A 22,293-nucleotide genomic window follows, 5' to 3' on the forward strand; every position below is an offset into this window, starting at 1 on the left:
CTTACTTGTCTTGGATACTTAAGTGAGTGGGGTTTCAGCTTCAATTTTCCTTTTTACTTCCTATCACTATTTTCTTTTAGAACTACGTTGTGAAACCAGCAACAACCATGAAAAGTAACCAGGCAAATATCGCACCTTCTCTGCACTTGGGCTACTGACTTTGAATCCTTTGTCCACCAGACCGTAGAATCTTCATGAATTTCTGCAAACTGGCAGCTTAATTTTACATTCCCAGAGTGGTCAGGGAACATCTCGGCTTGGATCTTTTTTAGTAATATCGGAGCTGGAAACGAGAGAGTTTCAGGTCAGTGTTCTTACAATAGTGGCAGAGAGTGGCCACAACAGTGGCCAGAAGACTTTCCCATTTTATCGCATTTAATTTTCACAGCAATCCCAAGAATGGGGATAATTATCCCCCTCAATTTATGGATGAGGAAACCAAGTGTCTGAGGGAAGATGTGACTCGCCTAAACATTCAGAAAATGAGCAAATCAATCTAATAGAAAAATCTCATTTTGCATTACTTAAGACTCCCAAAGTGGGGCACCTGAGTGGCTCAGTCATTTAAGCGTCTGACTTTGGCTCAGGTCATGATCTCAACTTGTGAGTTCGAGCCCCGCGTCGGGCTCTGTGCTGACAGCTCGGAGCCTGGAGCCTGCTTCGGATTCTGTGTCTCCCTCTCTCTCTGCCCTTTCCCTGCTCACGCGTGCACGCTCTCTCTCTCTCAAAAATAATAAACATTAACAAAAATTAAAGTCCCAAAGTGAGATCTAGAATGCACGAAATGAAGTAGAATGTGAGAGGCTTTTTTTTTTTTTTTTTAAAGAAGAGGCTTGGGGATTGTGGATACCTAGTCTATAAACCCTGAGCCAAATAGAGCCGTATTTAAATGATCGCCAGGTAATCCAGGTCAAAATCAGAGCTGGGGCTTAGGGAGCAGGACAAAATCCAGGTTATCCAAGTAATTGCGGTTATGCCCCCAGATATAAAAGGCAAAGCAACAATAAGATATTTAGTGAATAATTCTCCCCCATCTTTCCCCTTGATCAGCTATCTTTGCTGAAGATATCCGAGCGGATTGCAGTGATGTCTGATAGCGATTTCATCAGCAAAAGAGACAGACGTGTCTCCTTGAATGAAACACGATCAATCAGGAAACAATTCCCTGGTGTGTGGGGCACGGGGTGGGGGGAGGCTGGGCTGAGCTCCTTGAATATCACCTTTTAAAATCAGGGATCAGGGCACTGCAGGCCGGCTGAGTGTGTCATTCCTCGGGACAGCCACGGGGCAGCAGCACAGACAGCAGAACGAGACGAGACGGCTGGCCCCGCCAGGTGGGCAGAATGACTTGGCTGGGTTCCTGGCAACGAGGTGTCCGTCCTCGTGCAGGCCAAGCTCCACAGCACCGCAGCCGTGGTGACTCAAAACACTGTGTGATCCCCGGCCAAGCCCGCAGTCCCCAGTGCCAACGCTTTGTTTCCCCGCTACCTCAGATCCCACTGCTGGGCAGCAGTCGATGGGTTAAATGTGCCTTCTCCTCTCTCTTTGATGCCAACGTATTTAAAAGCTTGTTTTCTTCCCAGGAAGTACTAATGAGCCGCTCAGGGGACAAATCCCTCCACTAGAGAGTAACTGAAGACACTAACAATATCATGGCAGAGAGAGAAGATACACCAAGTTTAGTGAAGGCAAAACCCATTTCGGATTATTCGGTCCTACGCGGCTGGCTGCGTTAGGTACTGAGGCCCACAGTCTCAAACTCTCTCGCTCCAGAGTCTTGCCCAAGCCCGCCTCCTCATCTGGAACTTAAGTCCTCAAGGAGCCTTCCAGCACAATGTGGTGGCAGTCTTCATGGATGGTTTTGTGGAGACCCCAATGTCCCCAAAGCTGCCAACTCTGTCCACTGCCCACTAGAAGTTCTGAACCCAGAAACCTGGGAGGATAGAGGGAAGGGCCAAAAATGGGAAGCAAAGCAAAATGAGGGTCTCTGAGCAAGAGGCCTCAGGGCTTTAGGAAGGACCCCTGTTTGTATCGGATGGAACGGGGAATGGGGATAAAGGACAGCCTTCAGTGTGGCTAGGTTCCTCTTCTGTGCACGTTCGGGTCAAGGGTTGATGGGAAAGGATAGAACAGCCCCCTCCCGCCAGGTGAGTACACAGCTGTGAATGTCCCCAAGAAAGGTTACTCAGTTTTATTTCTTTGAGTCCTCTGAGTCACGTGCTTCTGTCCAACACACACACACACACACACACACACACACACACACACACACACACAGACTCCTTCCCCCAAGGGGTCTCTGGTGTGACAGTGCTCCCCTCCCAGAATGCAGTGCTCAGGGAAGCCACGCAGTCTCTGACAGCAAACTCTGCCAGCTTCTGCTTTTCCGGATAGTCTGTGTTCCCATAGTAACTCGGATAACCGCGGACAAGGATTCCAAATAGACATTTCCCTTAGGGTTGAAACCACTTCAGAGATCTTTTAAAATACTGCTCTGTTGTCTTTAAAGCAGTTTCAAAAAAATTTTTTTTCACTTTTGTTTATTTTTGAGAGAGAGAGAGAGAGAAAGAGAGAGAGAGTGTGTGTGTGTGTGAGCGGGGTGGGGGTGGCAGAGAGAGAGAGAGAGAGAGAGAGAGAGAGAGAGACACAGAATCTGAAGCAGGCTCCAGGCTCTGGGTTGTCAGCACACAGCCTGACGCGGGGCTCGAACTCACAGACTGCGAGATCATGACCTGAGCTGAAGTCAGAGGCTTAACCGACTGGGCCACCCAGGCGCCCCTAAATAGGTTTTAAAACCTATATACTAGAAAACTGGTTGGGTGCTCCCCAAAACTCTTCAGAAGGTAGTTTTGTATTTCCTCCTGGCTGCAGGGGGCGCTGAGGGCCTAGGTGATGTGTGATGTGTGTTGGGAATAATGAGCGCCCGTGTGGAGGTCCGAACACTCAGGAAGGAGAAAAGCCCTGCCCCCCCCCCCCCCCCCCCCCCCCCGCTTTGGGGTATAAGGGGGCCCCAGCGTCGGGCTCTGCCACACGCAGCTCCACGACCTCACTGCGGGGTCTTCTCTTTTGACTCGTCCCGCCCGTGGGAAGGGAAAAAAGAGCTCTGAAATGAAAGAGGCTAAAATTTGGGTTAAGGGATGGAGCTTGGGGTCACGTGATGCACCCCCTCCCCCGCCCCCCCCCCCCCCCCCCCCCCCCCCCCCCCCCCCCCCCCCCCCCCCCCCCCCCCCCGCAGCACAAAAGTGACCGAAATTGCCAGGGCCCTGAGCCTCACGTGGCCTGAAACCTGGAACGGAGGTTTCAGAGGGCGCTTCCGACTCAGATGAAGAGGAGGGTGAGCTGGAAAGAAACGTTACGCTCAAATTCGGAAGGAAACCCGGGATTCAAGTAAGCTGCTGTTAATGAAAATCACCAATTAAAAAAGAGGCTCCCAAATTATCCCTGAATGTTTACTTCCGTAAATCCTGCTTGCTGTGTGTGGTCTGTTGAATTATACTAATTAGCGACACTGATGAACGCTTCTGTTTATCTTTTAAAATATTTTTTAAAGGGTAATGAGACAGAAAGTCATCTTAATCCTACTCCCTCGATTTCAACTTACCCACAGGCAGCCTATTCAGTGATTCTCTTTCCAGATCACCTGGGAACTTGTTCGACACGCACTTTCTCGAACCCACACCTTGAACCAGAAACTCTGGAGGGGGAAGCCCAACGATCTGCAGGGGATGTGAGGCCAGTGGAGCTTGAGAACCACGAGCATACAGGCCAGGCCACCATTTGGTCACTGCCAAGCCACCAATGCCTATCCAGTGGACCCTCACCTTAAATGCAGAGGACTCAGAAGGACACCAGACATCTGGTTCACAAACCCAAACGTTACCAACGACAGAAAGCAACAGCACCTCACCTTTCCCTTCTCTTTTGCAAGGTGGCTTTTTTGCGTCTTTTTCCTCCTCTGTGCATGATGCCGGTGTTTCGAGTTTAGGAATCTTTTTAAGAAAGCTTGAGCTCTTTAGGACATTTTCCTTCTCTTCCAATCTCAGCCTCAGGGCGGCCACCCTGGACAGAATTTTCTTCTTTACCCCCTCAGCTAAATGTCCACCCCCTGAGGTTTCTGGCTTCTTGACCTCCTCTGAGCCACTCCCTGCTGGTGGGGCTTTTGGGAATCTGAGGGTCTGGGCTGCCGTGTGACCGAGATTCTCTTCCCTGGTTCTTCTCCCATAGCCCAGGTTGGAGCCCTGTTGACATGGGTGCTGTGATATCTCAGGAGCTTTCTCTGAGGCACATTCACCTGAACCAGATGCCGAGGTCACTGCTGGAGAGCCAGAGGTACTCACATGCTTGGTTTCCCCAGTGCGGGGCTCCTCTCTTTGAGGTTCCCGAATTGTGTGGCTTACTGAAAAGTCTGCAGTGTTTCCTTTGGGAGATGAAGCACAGGGCAACGGAGCGAGACCACTAGAAGAGGGTGAAGGTTTCCCACACTCACTCTCAACAGCTTCCCTTTCCTTCGAGTCAGAACGTGCATATTGGCGGTTTCTGGGCTCAACTAAATCATTCTTGGGGACGTCATGAACTTGACCTGTGGAGTTGTGACTATCAACACCAACAGATGCATGAGTCATCACTGCAAGACAGTTAGAAGGAGGTGAAGTGGAGAAAACAGGTTCTGCTTTGTTGTTTTTACTTTGTTCAGCCTCCCCTAAGCTTCTCTTACTGCCTTCTTGTATTTGACTTATTCCACATCCACTTGGAATGGTTTCCCCCCCTTCGTCAGGACGTGGGACTTGCAAGATGGCGGGTTGGACTTCCAGTCTCTGGCCCATGTTCCCATCATTCAGTTTGCTCTCCTCTCTGATGATAGCCGGTGTGGATTCAGAAGGCCCTGGTGTCCCAGCCCTGGTGCACACCATCACACCTGCTTCATCCGTGGGGTCTACAGAGGATTCTACGATTTTAGGGCAGGTCAGAAACTGTTTAAAGAAGGCAGCATGATCCTTGATTTGGTTTTCCTCTCGGTTTTGACTCACTTTACTCACGTTTTCCTTCTCTCCGGTTTTGGAAGTCTCTGATGACAAATCTGTGACGGGTAATTCCTTTTCGTCTACAGGATCCACAGATGACTCCAGGAGTCTGGGCTGGCTCAAATACTGGGAAGAAAGGCTACTCCAATATGCACGGCTGGCGCGTTTTTCACTGACATGGGTTTCTCTGTTATTAGCAAGGGCCGGGCCAGACTCAGCCTGAGGACTGTGAGCCTTGAGAACATCAGATAGAGCCCAGACCCTGTCAGGAATTACGGGACCAGCTTCTAACTCCTTGCACTCAGAACCCGTCTGTGGTCTTGGGAGCCAGTCTTCTGCAATGGGAGCCTCCAGAGTTATAATCTTCAGCTTTCTGCCTGCTCTCCAAAGTCCTGGCCCACTCTCTCTGGAGCCTTCCAGGAAGATATCAGAGAGAGGTGGAGTGTGGCTCAGAGCTTGACCATCATCTTCCACCTTGCACACAGTAGGCCCCAGGTCTGAGCTCTGCCCGCTCTCCTCCCTGGAGTTTGCCGACAAGTGGTCCAAGGGCACTGGGTGTATTGCCCCTTGTGCAACAGCTGTCATGGGCCACCTTTCTTGGAAACCACCCTCGGAAGCAAAACTCTGTGGGGGTAAGCTCTCGTGCTGGATCCTCTGTGTTCTTTCACTTTCTTTTTCTTGGAAATCCTCTTCAAGGCTCCTATTGTCTGCCCTGTCCACAGTCAGGCTCTTATCTCCAGACTGGTTATCAGTCTGGAGAGGGCGGCTGCTACAGAAGCCCTCTACCTCTGGGAGCCGAGGAACGTGGATGGGGACTCCTGGTCCACGGGGAGCCATGCCAAAGGGCTCCTTTAGAGATTCGGTTTTGGAATCATTTAAAATATGACCCAACTGAGCATGGGAAGTGAGGTGGAGAATATTTTCATCTGGTGCCTGAGGTGAGCTCCCCTTGGGTCCATCTGCAAGACTGTTCTCGGCAATGGAAACAGGGAGGTATTTGGCTGGGTGAACTTTGGGGGCCATGGTAACTGGGGGCCACGTGTCCCCACTCTCCCTGGCCACCTGAAGACCCTTCAGATGAGCAGTGAAAGTCGTTGGCGTCTCACGAGGAAACATTACACCTGAGCCATTCCTGGCTGATGTGTCTGTGGTGTCTGGGCCACCGTTACTGGGGCCCTCGTTGCCGCCTTCTGCCAACTGCACAAAAGAGCTGTTCTCAGAACGTAGAGGCTGTTTTCCCTCAAGGCCTCCTGAGTTGCTGGGGCCGGGCCTTTCCTGGCCAGCCCGTACTGTGGAGACCGACGTGGAGGTGAAATTCTCCACCGCCGCTAAGTTTTTCCCTGTGCCCCCTTCACTGGCTTTTTGTGAAAGGTTCCAGGTGAAAACACTGGTAAAAAGAGGGGGCATGGCGGAGTCTCGCTCCTTGGCGCTCTTGCATGGCGGCTGTGGAGGCTCAGAACCTCGCGTCTGAGAAAGAACGCTCGGCGTCTTGTCATCAGGAGAACATAAATCGGATACTTCGCTTTGACTTTTTGCCAACTCTAAGTCCGCGGAGCAAATTTCGTGAGGCGAGTATTTATCAGGGGAGGCTCCGGCAGGAGAGTACGTGGTCGGCCATGTTCTTTGGCCACGTGCTTCCAGAAGCTCTAACACACACGCTGCTTCTCTGGCCCTTGGCCCACCCCACGCAGTTTCCAGAGTGGTGATGGTATCTGTGGGTTCAGGGGAAGCAACGGAGAGAGGCTTGGGCTCCCCAGGGTCAGCGCTGCCCTCCTGGGGGAGAAGCGCTGACAGCTCCCGGGGGGACCTGTTTTCATTACTGGCGTCTGGGATGCTCAGCTCACGTCCGAGGTCTTCCCAGGAACTTCCAAGTGCGCGGTCTTTTCTGTCTTGGTTGTCTCCGTGCTGCGGGCATCGAGTGCAGCTTTCCAGCTCCAGGTATTGGGCCAATGATGCGTATTCTTCGTCGATCCCTCCTAAGTTGGGGAAGGAATTTGTTGTGGTCCCAGGAGGGGCAGACGGCTCCCCAGCAGGCTCTGAGAAGGCTGGCATCCGGCTGAGAGTGTCTCTCCCCCTGACCGGTTCCTGAATTTGCACCTAGGAAGATGAAAGAGATATTAATAGAATTGTTCCTAAGAGAGCCCACAACTGGGCATAACTGCAACCCCAAGACTGTTAATCCTTGATGACTGTAATAACGCACAAGAAGAGTAGCAGGAATGATCGAAATCTAAACACTGGTCCCCTAACTCTCTCTAGCTATTAGAGACTTCCTGGAGACATGCAAATTTAAGCAACTGTACGTTCCAGGGGGCCCTTGGTCAAATTCCCCATTATAAGCAAAAAGCCTTCTGACAGTCCTCATTCAATGATTTCTTTTCTCTCTCGGCGGGGGGGGGGGGGGGGGGGGGGGGGGGGAAGATGGGAATAAATTGCATGTAAACTAGTTTGATCAAGTCAGTCACCAGAGCTTGTGGGCGTCTTTCCAGAAAGATACGTTTCACATGATCATAACAAATGAAATATGCAATGCTTGTAAAGTAGCAATGGACAACCTTTGTTCCCCAAATATGACAGCTTGCTGGTTAATAACATTACTAAAGAACGGAGAAAGTCCTGTCCTTTGAACCCGCCTTTCACGAAGTAACGAGGTTATGACGGACCATCCACACTGTCGATTATATCTACCTCAAAAAGGCTATAAAATCCTGGAACACCTCTTCCACTTTGTTTTTTTTTTAATGTTTATTTATTTGTTTTGAGAGAGAGAGCACCCACCTGAACGGGGAGGGGCAGAGAGAGAGGGAGAGGGAGAATCCCAAGCAGGCTCCACGCTGTTAGTGCGGAGCCCGACGCAGGGCTCAAACTCACAAACCATGAGATCATAACCTGAGCAGAAATCAAGGGTCGGACATTTAACCCACTAAGCCACCCAGGTGTCCCACCTCTTCCATATTAAAACAGATGCCCCGTGGCAGGCAAACCATGTCCAGGAGATGTAAAAAATTCAGGACTGCTTAGGGTTGGGAGAAGAGAGAGAGAGAGAAAAAGGGAAGGGAGGGAGGGAGGAAGGAAGGAATCAAAGAAGGAAGGAATCTCACATGGTGAGGAGTAGACCCTGCCTGTTCTGTGACATTGGCTATTGTTTAAGGAAGCAACAAGATCTTGGACTAATTTCTTGTCTCTTAAAACTATTAGCTCATCCATTATTTCAATACATATCAAAATTAGGTCCAGCAAACACAAAGGGAATTTCTGCTCAATTTCAGGAAGAATCTCCATCTTCCTGCCAACCCCTCAGGAGTCCTGCTTTGCAGCAGCCTCATTCAAGTGTGCAGAAACTGATAACTGGGCTTATAGAGGGGAACAGACAGCGTCTCCCAGCGTGTGACAAAGTAAACCTGGAATGTTCCTGTGCACAGTGTGGTTCTGCGTCCTGAGGCTCCTTCCCATGAACCACACGGGAGAATCTTGGTCTTACTGTCCCCCGGTCAATCCCTTCACTTACTGCCAGTGGGAAACAGGACAAGGGCATGACCACACCTCCCTCCAAGGCTGCCTGCTGCCACCAGGGAGCCACCTCTCACTCTCCTTAAAGCTAGCCTGACGTTCATTTATTTCTGATCTTATTGGCACACTAGTGCTAAAGGAACAAGAAGAAATGTAGTATAATTTCCTGTGCTATAAACTCCATGAGGGCCGGGACCATTCATCTATCCAGCAAGTATTTATGGAATGCCTCCAATGTACTAGGGAGTATCCCAGGTGATGTGGATACAACTCAGGCAATATGCCCATCTGGAAAGAGCTCCCATCCTATGTTGTATTCAAGGTCTATTACAACAATTAGCACCCAGCAGGTGCACCATAAGCACTTGTTGAAAGAATGAGTAAATGAAAGAACCGTGCCCCAGTTCAGACAGCTCAACCTGACGTCAGCTACTAAGCCTCTAAATCTGAAGGGCTTTGGGCTTTCTGCTGCTCCTGACTTTCTATTTAAAAAAGAAAATAAAAGAGGAGAGGGGAGGGGAGGAGAGAGGAGGGGAGGAGAGGGGAGGGGAGGGGAGGGGACGGGAGGAGAGGAGAGGAGAGGAGAGGAGAGGAGAGGAGAGGAGAGGAGAAAAAAGAAAAGAGAAAAAAGGAAAGGAAAGGAAAGGAAAGGAAAGGAAAGGAAAGGAAAGGAAAGGAAAGGAAAAGAAAGAAAAGAAAAGAAAAGAAAAAAAGAAAAGAAAAGACAAGACAAGACTGAGTCATAAGCAGGGGATCTACTGGTTCACATCCTGGTGTTTCCAAAAAGGAAAATGTATTTACTCTCTTTCTATATCCCCCATCACATTAAAATGGAAAAGGAAAACAAGATAACTTCTGGGAAATAAGCAAGGTTGTGGGTTTTTTTTTTTTTTCTTTTAGTGCCAAGAAGTTTAACATGTGTATGGTTTCACCTCTATAGCACATATAGAGAATGTTCTTTTCATTTCCTTTTTTGGTTCCGTCTTTTTTTCATAGTGAGCTGTGGTACAAATATACTGAAATATCAAACGTAGAAAATGTGGATAATTCCCCGGTCATGATTTGAGGAATGAGGGAAGACTGTCCACTTAAAAACACGGTGACCCTCTCTCGAGCCTTCTTCCTTGGCCTGAATTTCTACTACCTATGTCAGTCCTTTATTTTAAGATCTTGTCGTCACTACAGCATCATCAGTGCCAACAGACATTTATGGAGCGGCCGCCTGGTGTAGAATTCTCTGCCAGGCACTGGACAATTCTTCCCAAAGGGCTCCAGTTAAAAAGCCACTCTGTTACTTGCTGGGATGCTCCCCACCCATTATCACTTCCTACCAAACAACAGAGTTCCAGGCTGATGCCCAGCAGACACTGGCCTCTGGAAAGGGTGAGTCACAGGATGAGGAAGTCTTGATCAGGGTGAGTTTGGTCACTGGGATATATCAGCATAGCCACGGTATCATGCCTTGATTTCCAAAGCAGTCATGTGCCTGTTAAGGTGTACTCACTCCTCTCCTTTCTTGCTTTTAAAATAAAATCCCAGGGCACCTGGGTGGCTCAATCGGTTAAGCGTCCGACTCTCGATCTCCACTCAGGTCATGGTCTCGTGATTCATGAGTTCGAGCCCCGTGTCAGTCTCCTTGCTGGCAACACAGAGCCCGCTTGGGATTCTGTCGCTCCCTCTCTCTGCCCCTCCCCTGCTCTCTCTCGCTCTCTTAAGATAAATAAACTTAAAAAAAAAAACTAAACAAAAAATAAAATAAAATAAAATCCCACTTTATTTAAAATAGCCTAGCGAAGCCCCACACATGTAAATGTGATGAATCCTTAACCGTGTAAATCCATCCACTTGGCAAACGTTTACTGAGCATATACTACACCCCAAGGTCTATTCTAAGCACTGGGAAAGCAGCGGTGAACATGACAAAGACTGCCGGCCTTTGGGAAATTATGTTCAAGCAACAAACCATACCAACGGTGGGCTGCTGATGTGAAACTCCATAAATTTGATTGGGAACCATGGGATTTTTCTCCAAGTGGAGCCTGTAACAGCCCAGTAGATACTTGTCAAGGCTAACAGACTGGGTTCGAAGGGCAGGCTCCTTGGGTGTCATTCAGAGGCTGACTCAGAGAGAGGGAAACCACAGACTCACAGCTTTCAAATGAGTCAGATCTTTCTTTTAGGAGGAGATCTCTTCATTAAGTCATTATGAAAGAACTCTAGCAAATGATTCTCCTGCTGCTCAGCTATTCTCATTATGGAGTGAGTGCTGAGACTCAGGAGGTTCTGTCAGGTCAGAAAACTGTCCTTTTTGTAGTGAAAAGGAAGGGAGGGTTTGGGGCCCTCCGAGGAAACCCAGTGTGGCGGGTGAAGTGTGGACTCCTAGGCCTGGCCACCTGAGTTCAGCTTCATACAGTATTGGACCCATGACCCCAAGTAACCTCTTTTGGCCTCTCTGACCCTCTGTCCCCTCCTCCGAGGCTAACCACACGTATGTCGGCACCGTCCTGTCGGATCCCTGGCACCCCTTGACATTGGCTTCCCTGGCTCCCCGTGGGTAGAAAGCAGTGGCTAGGACAAAGAGAAAATTCAGCAACACTGATTAGCAGAGAGATGTGCTCTGGGCTTTGTGTAGGCTTTCTCATCTGATTGGTACAGTAAATCTGAGATCCTGATGCTATCGTCTCTTTTTCACTGATGAGATAAATGGCCTGGGTCCCATCAAGAGGCAGCAACCACGCAACAGGTTAAGGGGAGTTGAATGCAAAGAACTGTTAATTGCACAGAAGAAAAACCGTAACATACAGGGAGACCCCTCCGTCCTCTAAGGTGAGGGAGGTTACCAAGGAAGGACAGCTTGCAAGGGCTCAAACCTAGCTGGAGAAGGTGTAAACAGGGTGCCTGTAACAGAGAGGTTCGCTGGGTTAACCAGGTCTGGAATCCCTGGGAGGGCACCAGCCAACCCTTCCGGACACCAGCGGGGAAAGAGGCAGTCAGCCCTCGGTGAGGCGGGAGTCTAGACGCTGGCAGGGGCAGAGCGTGGGGCCTTCAGAGTGGGTGGGCTACATGCGGCGGGGGTAGGGACAGGGAACGACAGCTCTGTGTATGTGGGGCCCCAGGTGGCTTGTGGAGGCCACACAAGGGGCTTGGGTTGGTACAGACAGGAGGCCTTCGGAGAGGGGGGCCGTGCAGAGCTCTGGTTTCTGGGTCAAGAGGGCTGCAGGAAGGTCATCACTAGGCCAAGGCTACAGGTTTGCAGGTGGGCTCTGTTCTGAGCCTCGTGGCTGAGGCCGACTGTATGGGGTGAACACACACACACACACACACACACACACACACCCTGAAAATGTCACCCTCCTCCCGCAGTGTCCTTCCAGTGCCCTCTGCTGAGAAAGCTTCACGCTGGCCTTACTTGAACAGACAAACGGTTAATTGTGCTCTCAGAAGCACACACGGAAAGCTTCCTTAGGAGCGGAGAGGCAGTAAACTGGGAGCTGATACGTGAGGTCTTGATGTTTCAGGGGTTAGAAATCCCTCCAAGGTCCCACAGTCGATGGCAGAAGCCGGACTTAGAGCCAAGTCCGGCTGGCTTTCCAACTCAAGTTTTCCAACAAGAGACCTTAAGGCAAACGGCACCCAGAGGCTGGGAAGTCCCCTTCGTTTTAAAGCTGGAACTTCTGGGCTCCTGTGACACTTTGGGTATGAAGACTGCAACGGTCCTGATTCCATGCAACGTGATCACCTGTTTGTTTGCCGGCTTCCTCACAAGCTCTACGGGCACGGGCTCTGTTAATTCATTTCTGAATTTCCAGAACCCTGGCCCATACTAGGGGCTCCATGAATTTTGCTGAGCCAATAAACATATGAATGACTACAAGGAGAGGATGTTGCGAGCCGAATTTAGTAACACCGCCAAAGCTGTTTTTGAAAGCGGCGTTCAGCCTGAAAACCTAGCCTCTGCTTGCACAGCATTTTCCAACCCCTCTCTGTCAACGGGGCCTCCTCGGACTCCACAAACACATTGTTTCATTCGCTGACCTTTCCAGAACTTTGGCCTCCCAAGCACGTCTGTCATGGAGCCCCCAGCGGGGTGCGTTGTCTTTTCGGCCACTCCGGGCTGTGCAGAGGTATATTCCCCTTTGTTAATGAGAGTGTCCCAAAGGCCAACAAAGCACACGACACGAATTGGAGTCGCTAACGATAGAAGGTGGTATGAGACAAGATCCCTCTTCTCGGATAGCTTCTAATCCAGCTGAAGAGACAAGAGGTACATGGAAAGGGTAAATAACCATCCTTGACAAGTTGAGCGAAGGGCCAAATGGATGGGATTTAGCTATCACTGCTGCTCCAGGAGAGGAAGGGAGGTCACCACCTCGACCCCGCGACTGCAATCCCTGCAACACCCAGACCAGACGCTGCACTCTTTGTTACACGTATCAACTCTTAGATACTTCCTGGACGTGTTCCTGCGGCCTCAGGAATCTTCTCCACTGAGCAGAACGTGGCAGATGTGGCAGGCGCTGTGGTTAACTAACTCAACAGCATCCCCGACCCCCTTTGCCCTTGCTACCTCCAACCAAGAAAGCCGGGAAACCACATACTCTCCCATAGCTGGATGCGTGGCTAGATGGGGCCAAGGGGTCGGTTCTTGCCCGTAAGACACGAGGGGAATTCTGCTAAGGGACTCCTCAGGAGGCGTTGCTTTCCTTATAGAAGGTACCGATATGGCAGGTGCCTTGCCTACGACCACCCTTCTTTCTGTGGTGAAGAGTGATGCCTGGTACTGAGCTACCACCACCTTCCAGCCAAGAGGCAACCATCGCAAAAATGACCCCCAACCACACTGCGGCTGGTGGGGCAGAATGAGAGAAAAGACCTGGGAGCTGGCAGGTCATTGCATTGAGTCACTGCAGCCACACTGAGAACTTCTACCCTGACTTCCGATGAAGCGCACAGCACAGATCCTTATGTCCGAGGCTGGAATAGCCAAGTGTCCTGTTAACTGCAGCTAAAAGCATTCCTAATGGATAGGAGAGGAAAATATATTGCTGGGGGATAAAGGAAAAGGCATGTGGGGTTTGCCCTGGAGACCTTCTAGAGGCATCGGGTGGCTCTGGTGACTCTGGGTAGAGATTAGCTTAACGGATAATGTCACAAAGGGCAAGGGGTGTGGCTCCTGGAAAGGGGACTCAAGGGGCTGGTCTAAATGCCAAGGGACCAAAAAGGCCTGAGGCAAGGTGAACTTGAAGTTGAGGGAGGGAGGGAGAATGGGGAAATGTGAGAAGACAGTCATCCAAGGAGAGGCCAAGGTTCTAAAGGCCAAATACACCCACCTGGGGACAGGAGGGTCAAGCCACTTAGTTCCTTGCTTCACCTGGGAACACTGTCATAGGCAGATGTGTGCTCTCATGGGATAATTTTCTTTCTCAAACTCCTGTTTCTTTCTACATGTCTTCTGGATGTGCTTTCTTATCTGGACTAGATATAAATAGCACATGTTCTTCAGTGGCTGTCTACACATCATCAATTTCCCCCTGTGGTTCCAGGAACCTTTAAGTGGGACCTTCCCCACTCCTAACCATCCTGGGCTGCCATGGCCTCACCCACGGCTCACCTTTCCCAAATATCTGCTGAGCCCTCACTACAGGCACAGCGCCACTCAGTCATTCGTCATTCGATAGAGCAAATCCATACCACCTGGGGCGGCAAAACTGAAATAGCCCGGTCCCCAGCCAGAGAAAGCTTCCAGGCAAATGAGAATATTTCAGGAACTTGATCTATTTTTAGGAGTTGCCCGGTTGCCCAGAAAGGAGCATCACTTAAAGGCTTTGAATGTCAAAAGAACACACAATAAACTGCAGGACGCTCATCTAAAAACCTCACTCCGACACCTGATGCTGAGCTCATTTGACCAACTTTTCTTCATTCCATTGCCTCCTAGGAGACCAGAAATCTCCAGGCCGCTGGCCTTACAACCCTGTCCTGATTTCTTGGAAGAGTGGCAGGGTATGTAAAATGTCAGTTTGATCTCTTATTGGGAGATTGGCTTATTGGCTGGGTTCCCGAGACAAACGTCCTTTCCTACGGCTCAGGGGCTCTGTACATTCAGTGGAACCTTTGCCTGGGAACATGGCGGGAGCGGAAGACCATTAGCGTGGGAGCCAGGAGCTCCCCCTGTTTATTGTGCCGCTCAGGTGATGTGAAGCAGGTGCTACCACTATGACCAATCACTAAGCCCTGCGGAGCCCTTAACACGGGGCAGATCCCGTTCTTAAGTGCTGTATGTATGCTAATATAGTCAATGTTCGTAGAATGCCATAGAAACGTTCACCTTAGGGACTCTGGGTTGTGTAAGGTTAAGGGCAAATCTACCAGCTCTCCCAACACACGACAAGACCTGTATATAGTATTCAACTGCCAAGTGCCATGAGTCAGAAAAGCAGCCTTCATCCTTCCCTGTGTGTGTCTGGAACTTTGCTGTGCGATCTGCAGACCTAAGGAAGGCAGAGCTGGGAAGGCCGGTGATCTGTCTCGCATTCCATTTCTGAAGAGTCTCTCTGTTGTTTGCTGTCTTGAAGACACTGGCGCTGGATGAGGAGGTTAATGGAAAGTGGAACGGCATGGACGGAGGAGTGGGCCTCAGGAAACCCAGCTGCGGTCCTGGGTCCGCTGAGCCGTGGCAAGCGGCTTTGGAGAAGTCACCGGGTCTTTCCGAGGCTGTTCCTTCCAGAGTAAAGTGACAGGCTGGAGAGTATCTCTTGGTCCTGACGGCCTTGGTTGGCCCTGACGGCCTATCACCCTGCTGCCACGTAAACAGGACAAACATTGAAATGGGGCTTAAACCTCACCTTCCCCTTGGAACCGGATTTCCCTTGGGCTCAAAAGGCTTCCCGATCTAATCCTCTCTGTGAACTGTGACAGGTGTTAGAGAAGAAGGCACAGCCTATGGTACCGGATCCAGAAGGTACCAGTGGGGACCCCAGAGAGGGCCAGGGAGGAGCCTGTGCTGGTCACTGCAGGGCCCCATGTCCTGATTCTTGTCCTTCATAGCTTCCCCTCCCTCCTCAGTGCAGCCAGTGCCCCGTCTTCCTGGTAGGCTGTGCTGAGCCAGCACAGGGGCCCTGAAGGCCACCTGCAGAGTTCTGGAGGCTCACAGATCTAGTCCAAGGCGATGAAAATCTTCACAGCCACAGAGCAGAAGGCCAGGAGCTGTCCGCCCCCAGCTCTGCTCATCCTTTTTGGGGTTGAGAAAAGTCATGGCTTCTTCCCCCCAAGTCTTGTTTTGCCTACACAATTTTGCCTGCAATTTCAGAGGTTTCCAGGCCACCTTGAGCCCACCGATCTCCTCGTCAGGGCCCACGGGCCACGGACTGAATTCCTGCTGTAGGTGGTGAGCTAGGGGTGAGTTTACAGGGGTTGTTTACTTCCCACAGACTGAAACTTCTATGTAGATTTCAGATGGATAACAGCTGGGGGGGAATTAAGCCTTAGGTTCTAGGAGAGCATTTTCAAATCAATCTCTCTCTTTACAGTTTCTAGAATTTGTGAGCAAAACCAAAACCAACGTAGTTGCAGTTACTGTACTCCACCGACAATAATACACGGTACAAAGCCAGTTCTTGTAAACTTCAGAAACAGGAAATACTTGTCATGGTTACAACTCTACTACTCTGCCTATTCAGCATGGCTTCCCCGTGCACAGCAGTGATGGCACCTGGCACTTGGAAAATCTGAATATAAACATAAATAGAGGCAGGTCGCTTGTGCAGGATGGTCATTACCACAATGGGTAGAAAATGCAGACTCGGGGCTCGAAGAGTCCCTTCTCTGCCGTATGTTTTCCTAGTAAGTAGCAGGATAGCTCTATGTCCAGGTTGGGCATCTGGTTAAGCAGAAAATGTCCCTCCAGAGAGTTCAGTTCTAGAAGGGTACAGATAACCAGCAGGCAATACAGCTACCTGATTAAATTCAGACACAGCTTTGTTCACAGGAGAAACAACGCTTCCTAGGTAATCTTATTCGACTTGGAGTAGGGCACACAGCAGGTGCTCAAAAAATAGGTCACGTTGAGGGCCGGCTGGGAGGCTCAGTCAGTCGAGTGTCCAACTCTTGATTTGGGCTTGGGCCATGATCTCACGGTTCGTGAGATCGAGCCTCACGTCAGACTCTGTGCTGGCAGCGTGGAGCCTGCTTGGGATTCTCTCTCTCCCTCTCTCTCTGCCCCTCCCCCGTGTGTGCACATGCACTTTCTCTCTCAAAAATCAATCAATCAATCAATCAGATGGAAACTCCAGAAAGGAATGCTGGAAAAAAAAATAGGTCAAATGAATGAAATCCATCCAATCTGTTCTTGGTCCAGTGTTGTTTTTTGTTTGTCTGGGTTTTGTTGTTTTTTTTTTTTTTTTTTTGCCAACACAGGCAGGAAGGTTTTGCCTCTTCGGAGTATGGTTCTCTTCTTATTCTCTGTTGAGATGTTGATCCACTACCTGAAAAGTGGGCCGAGGGTCCTGTGCCTTCGTTCATATGTATTTTCTGCTAAAATAGAAGTCTTCATCTCTAATAATTTGCTGCTTGGTTGGCCTTGGCCTTCTCTGGATCAAAACTGAAGCCATCTGGTCTTTCTTTCTTCCTTCCTTCCTTTCTTTTTCTTTCTTTCTTTCCTTCTTTCTTTCTTTCCTTCTTTCTTTCTTTCTTTCTTTCTTTCCTTCCTTCTTTCCTTCCTTCTTTTCTTTCTTTCTTTCTTTCCTTCCTTTCCTTCCTTCTTTCCTTCCTTCTTCTTTCTTTCTTTCCTTCTTTCCTTCCTTCTTCTCTTTCTTTCTCTTTCTTTCTTTCTTTCTTTCTTTCTTTCTTTCTTTCCTTCTTTCTTTCTTTCTTTCCTTTGGTTCCAGATGCAGACTATCCAGAAGACATCAGCATACTTTCACCCATGAGCACCAGGCACCGAAGGTAGCAATGTCTGTGTAACCGTGGGCACAGAGTTGTCAAGTTATGATGTGCAGCTGAAGGGTTAAGGTTAAAGCACCCGCACTGTAAAGACGAAGGGAATCAAAGGCAGGCCGGAGAGCAACGATGAATATGGTGATTGGACTAGAAATTCATGGAGCCATCAAGATCAACTTTCCCCTTGTAGATGGGAGGAAAAAGAATGCATCAGAAAGACGTTTCTGGGAAGCTCAAGTTGTCAGGGACATGCTGTGAGATCCAAGGAAGAAAGGCCATGTCTGGGATTCAATGCAGTGATTTGAGCTGGAAAAGCAGAAAATAGGCTGAGCTGATATTTGCATGGATGGTGGTTTGAAAATTCATGTATATTACTTCCCATATGCATGAGTAAATGCAAGCTCTGTAGTTTTTCGTCTGGCACTGATCTTGTCTTCCTCTTGAGCTCTCACTCACATGGAGGGGTTTGGAGGGCTGAGCGGAGAGCAGGTTTTCTCTCTGACGAGGCCTGCCTCGGATCTGATAACTCGAACGTTCCCTTTGGGAAAGCTCAGGCCCTCGGTTCTGCCTGGTTCTGACCCAACCCCTTTGGCAGGTGGCGTCTGAGTTGCCCACATTGGTAGATGGGTGGTGGGCTATTCCCCCCGTCCCAAAATGGAAGCAGGGGAAGATCTGCTCTCATAGTTTTCCTCAACTTGTGCAACGACCATCCTGATGCCAGGACACGTGGAGTCTGGGTGGACGTGCCCCTCTGGGCCCTGACTTTTTATCACAGCGTCTCCGAGGGCGCGTTCGAGGGCTGCATACCCTAGTCTGAACCCTCACAGGCTCCCACTGATTGTGCAGAGATAAGGCTCCCTCATCTATTAAGAAGAAAGGAATTTAGAAAACTCCTCTCTCAACAAAGGCAGACTAAACATTATTGTCCTGCCTAAAGAAAAAATAAGAACAGACACTTCTTTCTTCTGTTTGTGTTCCTCAGCACAACCCTTACGACCTCACGATCTTCACCTCACCCTTGAGGCAATTCTAAATTTCCTGAGCTACTCTGGAGGTAGGTCCTGGAGGCAGAACTGGAAAAACAACCAAAAACAATTTTTTTCTGGCAAATCCCTGTCCACACCATTGGCGACTGTTACGAGTTTCCTGGAGTTACGGAAACAAAGGATCACCAACCGGGTGGCTTAGAAAGACACGCATTATTCTCTCAGATCTGGAGGCCAGAAGCCTGAAATCAAGATGTCCCGGGGGGCATGGCTCTAGGGAAGAATCCTTCCTATCTTTTGACCTCATCTTAACTAATTATATCTACAAAACCCCTAGTTTCAAATAAGGTCACGTTCTGAGGTTCCAGGTGGACATAAATTTGGGGGGGGACAATTTTTGACACACCATGGCAACCCGTTCCGTTCCTGGCCTGGCCTGTTGGCCTTCCCTGCCCACGGTCTCCTGTTTGCTCAGTGGTGAAGCTTTGTCCCTTGACTGGGGCGGGTGTGGATTTGAGACTAGGAAGGTTTGGAATGATGTTCTAGCAGCAGGATAATTAGAGGGAGGCTGGCCCTCTTCTGGAGTTTCTGCTGGCTTCGGCGGTAAGCAGTCTGTCAGGAGGGTGGAATTCAGTACAACCGAGGGTCTATCCCTCGTCACTGCCCAGCTTCCGGACCCCACGATCAGTGCCAGCCACTTCAGAATGGCCTTAGAGTGACCAGTCCGGACATTCTCCGATCTGCTGCTGGAGAGGCAGTGATTGGGGAGTTCCTTATGTCTGTTGTCAGAATTAGCCCCTGAGCTAGAAATGTAAAAGACGAAGAAGCAAACAGTTCTCGCCATGGTTATTTTCCCATCCAGCACCATCAGTCTGATGGTAAATGTGATGTACTTGTTTTTCAACCATCAGTTTAAAAAAAAAAAAAAATGCCTGAAATCTCAAGGCAGCATCAAAATACCTGTGCTGACTCAGAAAGATAATTTTTCAAGCATCAGCAGAAAAGGGGAACTTACAGAATTTGCAATTTTACCTCCCACCCGCCCCCACCCCCTCCTCGGCTCTGCAAATGCGGTGGAGGCAGCAAATTGGAGGGGGTGGGGGAATGTGATCTTTCGTGTTTGTCTCGCCTCCCTAATGAGATGGTAATTCAGTTGAACAAATACTGTTGACAGGCACTGTGTTTGTTCTGGGCATTCACAGATGAATCAGACCCAGAGTCTGTCTCCACGTGGCTCACGGAGTCACAGCCCAGCTGAGCAAACACACAGCTGTGCTGTAAGGTGAATGCTCGCAGAGGGATGGGACTAAAACGTTTTTAAACGTTTTAAAACGAAATTACTTCTCCTTTCGGGGAGAGGAGAGGAGAGACAAGCACATCAGGGAAAGATCCAGAACCCATTTATTTGCTGCCTCTGCATTTACAGGTATTAATTCTTCCATTCCTTTATTCAACAAACACTTATTGAAAGCTCTCTCTGAGCCGCGACTTGTCGTAGCTGCCGGGGAAAGAACATCACCAGCTGACGACTTTCTCGGAATTTACGGTCTGCGTAAGGAGGCAGACAAGGTCCAGGAGGTCAGCGAATGTTCTGTCGGGAGAGAAGGCCAAGGAAACAGCGTGAACAAAGGCACTGGGGCAGGCAAGTTCCCAGGTGTCCGGAATGACCAGGATGTGGGTAAGGGCCAGAGTGAAGGGGGACAGTGGAAAGAGCCGACAGCCTGGTTCTGGAGAGTTCTTCACGTTATGCAAAGCGTTCAGGTTTAGTCCTCTAGAATGAGCGTCCACCAAGGTTTGGCCGGGGCCGCGAAGGTGTTGTTTTCAACAAGGGAATGTTATTCCCAGATTGAGGTTTCAGGAGGATTGTTGCAGGAGAAGAGAATCTTGTGTATATTCCCAGAGGTTGGGAAGGATATGGCTGGAGCCTGAAGAATCCTCACCATCTCATCAGTGATGCTGAAGGCCCAATTTGGAGAAAGACGTCTGACCCCTTGCCCTGAGAACTGGTCTGAAACTGACCCCATGAACTCAAACCTAAAATGGAAGGAAGAATCTACGTAGCGTCGTGGTTGGGGCTGAGGGCCCGGTGTCGGGGCAGACTCTGTTCAAAGCCAGGCTGTACCACCTCCTGACCCAGAGCCCCGACAGACACAGGATTTATCTTGTTGGGTTGTTGAGATAATTAAATAAGCTAACCCACTGAAGTCTCGGCACAGTGCCTGGCACGTACTTATACTCAGTAACATCAGCCATTATTAGCTGGTGGGCAGGTGAATGTGCTGGACGAGGGCGGACGGGCAGGGTGGGGCACACCTTCCGGGGAAAGCCTCTGTGGCCCAGAAATGTGGTCACGGGAAATCCCTGGGAACTTACTGGCAATGTAGGATCCCAGGCCCCTCCCTAGACGCAGGGAATCAGAAGCTGTTTCCAACAGCTTCGCCGGTGATCTGCACGCACGAACAAGTGTGAGAAGCATTACCCTACACGAGCCCACGAAGCTCGAGGGAATGGGCCAGACACTCCCTGCCCCTGGGGAGATGCCGATGCTGAGTCTGGACCTTCAGACGTTAAGCCCGTAGACACCTTACGAGGGAAACTCACTTTCAAGGGAGAAGCAGTCCTCCCCGCTGCCCTACCCAGCTTCCTACTCCACATCTGATTTCCCAGGCCCAGTAACCTGTGACCTCAGAGACAACTGGAATGTGTCCCCTTTTGTCCTGACAGTAACCTGATAGATGGCTCGCAGGGGTGGGGTGGCATGTTAGTTTCAAAGTGACACAAGAGACGCAGTGGAGCCTGCCCAACAAGCAGGGCTGGCCGCTTGCCAACTGGGACACTAAGGCCCTGGCAGTTGGGGGCTACCTTAGAACTTGGCATTAAAAGTAAAGGCTACGTGGGGTTAGGGCTGGGAGGCTGGAGGGGCTCGTGGGGTGACAAGTGTTGCTGTTTGCCACTTGTTCCAAAAGGATAGACCATGGCTCGGAATATATGGGACACAGGAAGCAGCCCTTTCCTTTAAAAATACAACCACCTAGGGGCACCTGGGTGGCTCAGGTCATGATCTCACCGTTGGTGGGTCTGAGCCCCTCATTGGGCTCTATGCTGACAGCTCGGAGCCTTCAGCCTGCTTTGGATTCTGTGTCTCCCTCTCTCTCTCTCTGCCTCTCCCCTGCTCATGCTCTCTCTCTCTCTCCCTCAAAAATAAATAAACACTAAAAATTAAAAAAAAAAAAATAGAACCACATACCGTAATACTGGGTGCATGTCTCGCCACATTTGTCCAAACCCACAGAATGCACTACACCAAGAGTGAACCCTAATGTAAACCACGGACTCTGGGTGATAATGATGTGTCAATGGAGGGTCATCGACCATAACACATATCCCATGCTGCTGGGGGATGATAGCAGGGGAGGCTGTGCATGTGTGGGGGCAGGAGGCATAAGGGACTCTCTCTATCTCCTGCTCAATTTTGCTAAAAACTACTCTAGGAAAGTCCGTTTTTTAAAATAAAAAGAAAATTATAATTTATCATTGAATCAGCTGTAGGAAAGAAGGGAAAAAACAAGGTTGAGGCCTGGGGCAGTATGCTTCACAGTTATAGGGGCGACTGGGTGGCTCAGTTGGTTAAGCATCCAACTCTTGATTTCGGTTCAAGCCATAATCCCAGGGTCGTGAGATCAAGCTGGATGTCAGGCCTGCTTAAGATTCTTTACCTTCTCTCTCTGTCCCTCCCCTGCTCAAAAAACAAAACAAAACAAAACACACACACACACAATTATAATAGAAATAACTTAGAGCCTAGATGTCCAATCCAGAAGACCTTAGCTATTTGTGAC

The 22,293-nt window shown here is 49.8% G+C and overlaps 1 protein-coding gene across 3 annotated transcripts in view; it reads right to left on the reverse strand.

Moving 5' to 3' along the window:
* The window catches only part of ALPK2 (alpha kinase 2), a 148,927-nt gene that overhangs the window by 33,359 nt on the left and 93,275 nt on the right, over positions 1–22,293 (reverse strand). For all 3 annotated transcript variants that reach the window (XM_042962760.1, XM_015536829.2, XM_042962759.1), the window contains exons 5-6: positions 3,908–7,118; positions 136–283 (exon numbers count right to left, since the gene is read on the reverse strand). In XM_042962760.1, the coding sequence (XP_042818694.1) occupies positions 136–283; positions 3,908–7,118 (3,359 nt within the window). The remainder of the gene's footprint in view (positions 1–135; positions 284–3,907; positions 7,119–22,293) is intronic.

This window comes from Panthera tigris, chromosome D3 (genome assembly GCF_018350195.1).
Source record: "Panthera tigris isolate Pti1 chromosome D3, P.tigris_Pti1_mat1.1, whole genome shotgun sequence".
Classification (NCBI taxonomy): domain Eukaryota; kingdom Metazoa; phylum Chordata; class Mammalia; order Carnivora; family Felidae; genus Panthera; species Panthera tigris.